This window comes from Lactuca sativa, chromosome 3 (genome assembly GCF_002870075.4).
Source record: "Lactuca sativa cultivar Salinas chromosome 3, Lsat_Salinas_v11, whole genome shotgun sequence".
NCBI classification, from domain to species: Eukaryota; Viridiplantae; Streptophyta; class Magnoliopsida; order Asterales; family Asteraceae; genus Lactuca; species Lactuca sativa.
The window spans coordinates 202,978,675-202,989,231 of NC_056625.2; the positions used below are offsets into that span (position 1 = coordinate 202,978,675).

At 31.9% G+C, this 10,557-nt stretch overlaps 1 protein-coding gene across 1 annotated transcript; it reads right to left on the bottom strand.

Annotated features, from left to right (window-relative positions):
• Positions 1 to 628: 628 nt before the first annotated feature.
• LOC111904759 (BAG family molecular chaperone regulator 2) lies at positions 629 to 1,535 on the bottom strand. Its single transcript, XM_023900486.3, has 2 exons — positions 1,204 to 1,535; positions 629 to 1,072 (listed from the first exon to the last, which is right to left on the bottom strand). Exons 1-2 carry the CDS (start codon positions 1,484 to 1,486, stop codon positions 858 to 860), a joined length of 498 nt encoding a protein of 165 aa, XP_023756254.1. The 5' UTR covers positions 1,487 to 1,535; the 3' UTR covers positions 629 to 857.
• Between the last annotated feature and the right edge of the window lie 9,022 nt (positions 1,536 to 10,557).

A 10,557-nucleotide genomic window follows, 5' to 3' on the forward strand; every position in this document is an offset into this window, starting at 1 on the left:
TAAAATGACATGTGAAAAAAAAAATTAATTCAAAATAACCACAAAATTAGATTCGCCAAACTGAATGAAAGTGTATCATGTTGCAAAAAACCTTTATTTATTAGAGTAGAGAAGAGATTTATGTAATATTACTAAACCGGTGTTCGAAGAAGAAAAGAAACATCCATGCTTTTTTTTTAAATAATCTAATATTTTAATATATATTTATGTTTTTTATTTAAATATAAATAAATAAAATATTTTGTTTATTTAGTTGGTTAGTAAATTGGTTTCAAGATCAATATAGGCCCATCACTTAATCTAATAATATACGTGATCATATAGGTGTATAACTTCATCAATAATTATAAATATAGATATATAAAAAATTATTATACCAATATCATCTTTGGTTGGTACATGTGCACACGATTCATTTACTTCTAAAAGCGAGTGAATGTTTTGGCAATGACATTAATAGGCATAAAAAGCTGTTTTTTAAAGAAAGTATGAATAATGTCCACTTTCTACCGATTAAATACTAGGAAGACACACAAACATTCATCAAGATACCTATACCAGTACTAGTACTAGTAATTTCAAACTAGTAAACATTATGATGCAGTTAATACTGTTATACACGTGTACATCATAAATTAAAATATGTACATAGTTCCGGGATTGAAAACTTTGGATCTAGAATACATACAAACCTCTAGTAGCTTTCCGGTTAATCGATACTTGTCGACTAAAGAGAGAATGATAAAACAAAACACTAGTCAACATACAAATAACTCCAATCTTTTACTTTAAAAGTTGGTGTTAATAAGATAAGGTAATTTCCTAATTCCAAATTACATACATATTGCTGATCATCTCTATATAGTGATTGTACGATATGGAGCTACCATGAGATTTGCAGCAAGTTTCCTCTCCTTGGTGGCTGGATCTTGTAACATCAACACTTTGTCTTTCTCTCTAACCCCAACCATATGTAGATATTCCCCATCCTCTCTCTCTTTCCCTTTGAACAATAGTCTTTGCTCTTTTGGCTCCAAACTAGTCACCATTGATAATATCATCTTCAATTCTCCTATAGAAAAGGAAAAACATTTAGAGGTCATGACAACGACAGTTATTTCAAAAACGACATACAAAAATTGTATCAACGAACCGATCATATGTCGGAAAAATTAAATTTGTTAGTGGTTATAGACAACTTACCAAAAGTTGAAGTGGATTGGATGGATATATCATACCACTGCGAACCAGTTGCAACTCTAACTACCATAATCTCTTCTTCGATGCTTTCCTCTCTAACCTCTCTCTTCTGAACAAGCATCCCACCTGGTCGTACTTCCCATTTGACTTCTATGCCATTTGTTGTGCCACAACTTTGGAGGCTAACCCTACTATTGTTACTATCATTGTCATCGTTGGTCTTAAGACAACGTAATTTGGAAAAGCCCCTAGACAACTTTATTGACCTAAACTTCATCATTATCATCTCTTGGTTTGGTGATGTCTTTCTTTTTGTATATGTTTGTGAAAGTGAAAGGTGTGGAGTTGGTAGTTATATACAAGTGGTGAAGTTGGAAGTAATAAGGACAAAATTGGGTACCTAACAAAAAATAAAATATTCAAGGGGTACAGTTGTCATTTCCTTTTATAAGGTTTATTTGATATGGTTCAAGCACATGGGGCGGGCTTGGAGGATTGCTTAATTGGCGGGACCGAACATTTTAATTGTATATAAATGTGATATTATTAGGTATATTTTTCTATATTTCTAATTTGGAATACACGTAAAAGTAATAATATTTTTTTTGATTATTTTTTATAAAATTCTAACATAAAAATCAAATAAATATAAAATGGGAGAATTTCATATATGTCTTTCTTAAACATCAAAATATAATATTTACCCAACTTAATTTCTAAATATCATATTTATCCTTCATAAAATTTCTAAATATCATATTTATCCTTCGTAAAATTTTAAAATGTCATATATTTCTTTTTTAAACATCAAAATATCATATATGTCCTTTTTAAATATCAAACTATTGTATATGTACTTTCTAAATATCAAAATATCAATGATAATATGTAAAATATCCTCCATCAACATGATAATAATCAACGACAACAAAAACTAAACAATCAAAATATACATTTCATAGGGATGGTTGAAGATGAATCTTTTTGTTTGTCTAGAGGACGACATTCTAACAATTTAGAAATTTATATTTCATTATCTTAGACGTAATGATAATATGGTTAAAATTTTTTATTTATTATAATAATTCTAAGGTCAAAAAAATGATTATAAAATATTAAAAACTTTATAAAAAAGGATTTTGGCAAATATGATATTTTGAAAGTTTATGAAGGGTAAATATGATATTGAAAAATTAAGCTGGGCAAATATGTTATTTTAAAGTTTAATAGGGGCAGATATGAAATTCTCCCTTATAAAAATATCATTTTTTTTAATGGAAACAAATAAATATATTAAGAAAAAACTAGCAAGATCCTAGGAGTACAGATCATTAAGACTGAGTAGGATTTTGAAGCCACAAACTTCAATTAATCCTAGCCTTAGAGTTATGAGACGAGAACCAACGAAATGAAATATCAACAATGCAATCAAAAATCCTATATTTTCTAGGCTTATTACTACTAAACAAAATACCATTACGGAACGTCTAAAGCACCCAATTGACCACAGAAAATACCAAGTCAATAATCACCCGTTGTTGTCTAACATTAGGCCTCGCATCAATCCGGTCCATCATGTCTCTCATAGTAAGAAAAACAAGGATATCCAAATCAAGCCAACGACTAACTCGCCTCCAAATCTTAGTTGCAATTGTGCACTGGATAAACAAGTGCAACACATCTTCAGTAGCTTCGTTACACAATGGACACAAAACCGAGTTAAGATCCACCCCTCTCTCCACCAACTTCGACCTAATAGGGAGCCTATCCATCAATAAACGCCAAATAAAAACATTTATTTTAATAGGAACCGAGCAATTCCATCGAGTGGGCAAGGAACCCGACGGAAGTCTCGAATTCATCGATCCAATTCCTAGTCGATTTAACCGAAAAGCACCCCGAATTATCAAAATTCCAAACCCACTTGTCTGACTCCGTGCCAAGTTGAAAGTCATCCAACAAAGACATCAAACTTGCAAGCTACACGTGTTCAACCCCTCCTCTAATATCATGACACCAAGCAAAAACCCAACCCGTCAGCGACCAATAGTCTCTAACTAAAGAATTTTGATTAAAAGCTAGTGCAAACAATCTTCCGAATTGCACCATAATAGGAACAACTACAAAATAATTTCCATTCGTACATTTTATATACACAATTATGTAAAATTTTAAATCCATAGTTGTAACATAAAAAAGTAAAATTGGCATATTATAATACATAGATACATTATGTAAATTTTTGACATCTAACTATTTTATATGTTTAAAATCAAGAACATATATCATTTTACTATGGAATGGTAAACTGGTCAAATATATTTATTTAAGATAAACATATATCATACTACATAATATGTTATCGATCATTTCATGGTTTCACTGCCAACGTGACTTCAATGTGACATCCATGTCACCATTAATATGTATTTAAAATTTCTTATAGTTTTCTTTAAATTAAACAAAATAAAAACTGGATGAATAAGTTCATCTTTGAAGATAATGTTCGAAACAAGATTATTTGTTAGACTTATTCATCCTCGAAATTTAGATCGAAATCAAGTATAACAAATGAGATGTACTTGTTCAATATTGATGTTACTAGATCGACAAAGAGATATATTTTATTTGGATTGAGATTTCAAATTTAAATTTGATCGCCTAGGTTTTATGGTTTACAAGTATTTGTTTCATACAAGATTAAATCATATATGATAGATTCAAGTCTTTTATGTTTAAGGATTTCAAATTTTCAAACGAAGCAATTACAAAAGGGTTTTAGGGTTGAAAGTGAAACACATAATATAAACATAATATAAAGACAAAGAGTGGAAAATAGAGATAAGAAATTCCCATGGTTGAAAGATGAACGAGGGTTTCGCCTTAGGGTTTATATTCAGAAGATTATTATTATGTTATGGTTTACAAGTGTTGTTTTAGGGAAAATGAATTATCAGGGTAATTACATTTTCGTTTTGTTTACCTTTATGCAATTTTTTTACACATTTCATTTAACTGGTTAAATGTGTGTGTGTGTGTGTGTGTGTATATATATATATATATATATATATATATATATATATATATATATATATATATATATATATATATATTATCATTGTCACATGTGTACAAAAAAATGAAGTTACCTTTCTTTGGAACCGGCCAATAAATTATATTAAAAAACAGGAGAAAAACAACACCACTAGAAAGTCGCTAGATGGAAAGCATGATACAAAGTTTAACAAAAAGGAAAGAAATAAAAGATAGATTACACATTAAGAAAGGGGCATTGAGACCGGTCTGCTCATAATAAATCCCCCTTGTTACTACTTTTTTTAACCCACAAGAAGGTCACTGATTTGATGATATCAGTAACTTTGGTAGGTGGTATTCGGTTGCTATTAAATATTTGATCGTTCCTTGCTTTCTAAATTCTTCAAAGTGTATCGTAATATATTATGATAAATAACTTCTTCCTCTTTGGACATGTGCGCCATCTAGCAGCATAGTCCAAAACAGTAAGAACTATCTGGCAGCATGGATGTTTTGCTTCCAAGGGAGTGGGTAATTGTAATGTTTATGCTAGTTCTAATTCTATTTCAGGTACACAAGGAATGCAAGGCTCCTCGTTTTTTCATCAACTGAGCCTCCTTGGCGCTCCACCAACGACCCTCAGACCGTCTGCCTTGTGACAGCCTGCTGTTGTCAGTCCCGAAGGAGGCTAGGGTTTACTCCCAAAGGGTTCTTTTATGTGATGTATGCTTAGAAATGACCTACGACATGGAACAATGCCTTTAAATATGGTAAAAGCCCTAATTTTATGGGCTTGGGTTGCATAGTGTGACAACCCGAAATTTCCATTGTACGAACATCATCCATTCAATAGAAACTAGTTCAGCTTCAGTGAACTTCAAGCTTTTCCGAACAAGTTTGTGTACATTAGGGTTCATGTTTTAGATGATATCAGGAGAGTGGATACTCCTGGTTTTGTGAAACTTGGGCATTTCAAGTTTCATACTGTTACAGTCCAACGTCAGGAATAAAAATATTTTCTGTCAAAATAATCCAGGACTATAAATAGTTTTCTGAATTAAATTAATTCATTATTCACAATTCCAAATAGAGAAAAGCCATATTCTCTCTGACGGATCTTCGGGTTTTCATCCCAGATTGTGAGTCTACTTTTCTATATGTGTTTCAATACTTGTTTAATGCTTATTAACAACAATAACATGTTTAGATTACAAGATCCGGGAGTTTACCGCCCAAGATCGTTCTTGGGGAGTAAACTCCAAAATGGAACATTATGGCTTCCTAGTCCCGATTCCTTGTTAGACAACTTGTTTAGGAGTTAGGATATGATCTTTATAGGCCAAAAAGCATCCAAGAAACACAAGTTCTAGGATTTTACGGCCAAGGAACTCCCTTGGGCCGTAAACCCCTTTTCAAGGGCTTAAAGTGCCCCAAATCTTCCCCTAATGCTTAAGGACCTTTACCCTAAATTGCTTGTGCTTATTTTAGGCATCAAAAGACATCAAAATCATAAGTTTCTAGGAGTTTACGGCCAAGGAACTCCCTTGGGCCGTAAACCCCTTTTTGTGGGACAAAAATCATTCCAAGCAACCCTTAAGCCTTTAGACAATTTACCTTGCACCTTTGGGACTAGAATGGAGAGTAGAACACATAGAAACCACTCCTTGAAAGGAGTTTACGGCCAAGGAACATGACTTGGGCCGTAAACTCCAAGTGATGGCACCAAAGTGTGCCTCTTGCCCCCATTAGCCTTAGATAAATTCATGAAAGCAATCCTTGATGTCTAAGTGCCTCAAATCAATTAAATTCCTAGAGTTTACGGCCGTAAACTCTAAGGTGAAGGACCTTAGGCCGTAAACTCCCATATGGGGTGTTCTAAAGCCTTAAACTACTTCATGTGTTATTCCAATAAAGCTAGGAGTGTTCTAGGATCAAGATAGCACCACAAAACACCCAAAAACACCATTTGAGGAGTTCACGGCCATAAACCTATGAGTTTACGGCCGTAAACTCCAAGGTGTGGGGTTTGTTGGGTGGTGAACTCCTATACAAGGCCCTTTGATGTTTCAAACCCTTTTGCCTTGTCCCGTAGCAACTTAGATGCAACCATTTGGACCTTAAACACTCATAAAAGTGTTTAAATGTTTTCTAAGTGTCTTAACTTATTTATTTAAGTTATTATTTGTCTAATTAGTTATTTATATGCTTATTATATGATAACTAGGCTCGTGCGTGTAAACCAGTCTCCGTTTGTCACCTAGCACGGTAGCCGACACTACAATTCAAACGACTCACCACAAGTGAGTTCATACCCCCTTGAATCAACCTTTGAACTGATTTTAAATGTTTTATAACACTTTATGGGGGGAATACAAGTCAAATACTTATAAGTTATTACTTCAATCACATGTGATTGCATTTAATCACATGTGATTAATAACTAGGAAAACAACGATTTTTACCACTGTTCAAACTGTTTTTCAAACTACTTCACTTTGAAATGTTTTACAAACTGTTTTACTATCCAAACTTACTTATAGACTGTGATTTAAACAAATGCTTCTTATACTTAAACTGTTTTATTAACTTATGCCTTCAAATTGTTTTATAGATCGACATCAAGTCAATCTTCTCTTGAAATTATATTTATGCTTCAAAATGTTTTATGAAAACTTATTTATGCTTTATATATACAATTGCATGCCCATATATGTATAGATATATAAATAATGTTCAAAAGGCTTAGGAATGCCATCCGCCCTATTTCCTTTTCCTCGATTTGGATGTGGTCTGGTGGGATTTCGGGTGACCATCCGAAGGTCATTTCCATATTACTTATATATCATATATACATGTATAGACATAAAAGTACTTCCAAATTCATAATCATCAGTACATCATTAGCTGGTTACCATCGGGGTAACACAGGACAATACATATACAGATATACTAGAAACAATACATATACAGATATACTAGAAACAATACATATACAGATATACTAGAAACAATACATATACAGAGATACGAGAAACAATACATATACAGATATACGAGAAACAATACATATACATGAATACGATATCAATTGTGATCCACTGTATCGGTGCATGCCTTAAATGTCATGTCCCGAGTTGTAGCCAGAATCCTCTTGGAGAGAGGGCGTGAGTTTACGTATAGATCTATATTGGATTGACTATCCTACACCTTGCTGCTAGCTACAGCCGGACCTGCAGGTCTGCGGGTGCCAAACGTCATTTCTTATTACGACCGTTCATTATGTCGTTGATTTTCAGTCGATAGCATGGTGCAATTAATCACATTATGCCTTAATATAAATCCGGTTTAAGGTAGTAGTATTTAGTACAATAGTAGTCTTATTATACAAAGCTACAGTACTACAATGATTTACCCATTACATATTTTAGTGATAATCTCATTTAAGCATTAGTGTACAAATTATATTTTTAACAAATGATAGTTATACTTGGGTAATTACATACTTTTACAACAGAAAAGTTTACAAAACAGCCTAGCCTTGGTAGAAGGTTACTTTTATAGAAAATATAGGATTTTCTGAGTGATTCAAACTTTTACAAACACTTTCAAACATTTACTTACATTTTTACAACTTATACATTGAGACAGGTTCAAACGTTTTTACAAGAAACCTTGACACTAAAATACTTATGAACTCACCAGCTTAATGCTGATAAACTCTTTCAAAATAACTTGTATTCTCAGGTCATCAGTAGACAGGTACCGAGGCCAGCTTTTGAGAAGATGGAGTGCATTCAAGACTCATCTCATATTATTTTGTGTTTCGTTATTTTTGGTGTCTATAACTGTACAGAACACACTTGTATTGAAATTATATATTTAATGCAATGGATGATGTTGTTTGCTTATTTACATTTACTGTGTTGTGATACTTTACATGACGTCCTCCGCCCCAGAACGTTTCCGCCGTTCTTGGTTTTGGGGTGTGACACATAGCTTACCACACCGTGGTGACCTTCTCACCACGGTATGGGGACGGGTTTAAAAAATTCCAATCCAGCTTTAAACAATCACAACTTCTTGGTTTTAGACCCGTTTTCAATGATATTAATATACACTTGAAGGTATTAACAAGCCCTACAGTTCTATCCAATTACTTTTGGCATAAAGCATACCGAACTTGATTCATTAATACATGCAAAAGTCCACAATATCAATTTTTCCCATTTTACCCCTTTTGTTCCAATACACAATTCAGGACTTAAATCACTTAACTAACATTATCAAGATCTACCCTTGAAGCTCAAGACCTTTACTTGATGAAATTACTGTCTACTATCTCGATATAAGAAACTTTCCGAAACTGGGTGTTACACGTATTTCCAAATAATTTTTACAAATTCCAAAAAGCTATATATGGTCTTAAACAGGCTCCTCGGGCCTGGTATGAAACTCTAACATGTTTTCTTAGGCGTTCAGGTTTTTAAAGAGGTTACTTTCTTTGAATTTCTTCTTCTTACATGTCATAGTTTTCTTGCAAGTCATTTGTTTATTTAATTAAAACACGAGTTACGATATGTGAGCATAAGTATAAAATAAGTGAGAGAAGCTAAACTAAGTAGTTCATTTTCTTCCTTTTTCTATAGAAAGACAAAACCAAGAGTGCTCCAGTGTCCTTTCTATATATCTCTTGCAATCTCATTGCTTGAATATAGTGGTTGAGTTTGTTTTCATTTAAAGACTTATTTAATATAAGAATTAGAAGCTTAAGAACAACTCCATATAAGTTTAGGACTAGCATTTGTTGGTGGCTTTGGTAATTTGTTGGATGGATACACAGAGAGATTCTAGCTTGGATCTTTTTCTTCTTCATGAACTTTCTAGCCTCCCCTTGAGTATTCAGAGGACTACAAAGGTTTTTAAACTTTTACCTCATCCATTTTATTTCCAATCTTTACATGTAGATCCTTTGTTGGGAATAAAACTATATTATGTTGTTCAAATTTTAAAGTCCTTCGTTGCTAATCTTGTGTTTTAGATACAAATTTTGAATAAAATCTCAACAATTGGTATCAGAGCCGTCTTGTATGCATATTTAGAATTTATGATTATTTGCATAATCTTTGTTTTTGGAAAATATGGATAACTTTGTTTATGTTAAAAGCAAATCCGTACATATTTTCTATGACAACTAGACGACTTTCGTTTCTTGTGATAAACGTTTACATGTATATTTTTATTATTTAAGGTTTTCTTACAAAAACGAAGTTCTTTTTTATGTGTTGATATATATTTAGAGTGCATAAAGAACCCATAGACCTTATTATGTTGTTGTTTGTGATGATTCATTAAAATGGTTGTAATATTCTTTTATTAATATGATATTTACTAATAAATAGCTAGTTTTCATCTTTGTTATTTTATAAGTAATATACTAGTATTAGAACAGTTTTTATTTTATATAAAATGTAACAATATGAAGATGATGGACATTTTGAAGATCATGCTGATACCCATAGGTTTATAAGGATTTTATAAAAGTTCATAACTTTTGTAAAAGTCTTATAAGTTTGCTACAAAGTAGATTGCCAGAGAAAGTGGAAGCATGAATAACAACATGAAGATTTTGGTCCACTTTGTCCTTTAGGGAAGGACTTGACTCTTTTATGCTGGCTCATAAAAGTTTCACCAAATCATGACTTGTTTTATGCCTTTATGCATGATTGTGTTGTTTATTTAAAATGTTGATTATTATGTGTGGTTGATAAATTATTTTTCATATGCTTATATAGTTTCTGAACAAAATAAACATCAAAATAAGTTTTTAATATAAAACTTGTAAACATAAGATGTATAAAGTTATGGTTTTAATATGAAAGGTTATCTATAAAAACCTTAATAACAACAAGTTTTGAAAATATTAAATTTTATAAATCTAAAATTGAGATATTGTAACTTATCTAAACTCCAATTTCTTAATAATAAATTAAAGTGTTATTAAAAGATAAAAAAATTTCTATAATGCTCAACTTCAAACTTCATATTAGATATTAACTTTAAAATTAAACTGCGTCAAATTATATAAAAACTAGATATTGTACCTAGTCCTAGCCTTGCTATAGGGATGAAGATTAATAAAGCATATACTTGATTATCATATAAAGATTACATCTCATTGTTCCTAACTCAAAGTCATTTATTAGGTTCAAAGTCTGATATAATGTTTTGGTAGTTGATGGATTTGCCAGAAACCATTAAGAAAACTCATAAATGAGAGATTCTATATTTTTCATGTTATAGATGATTCCTACCATATATACA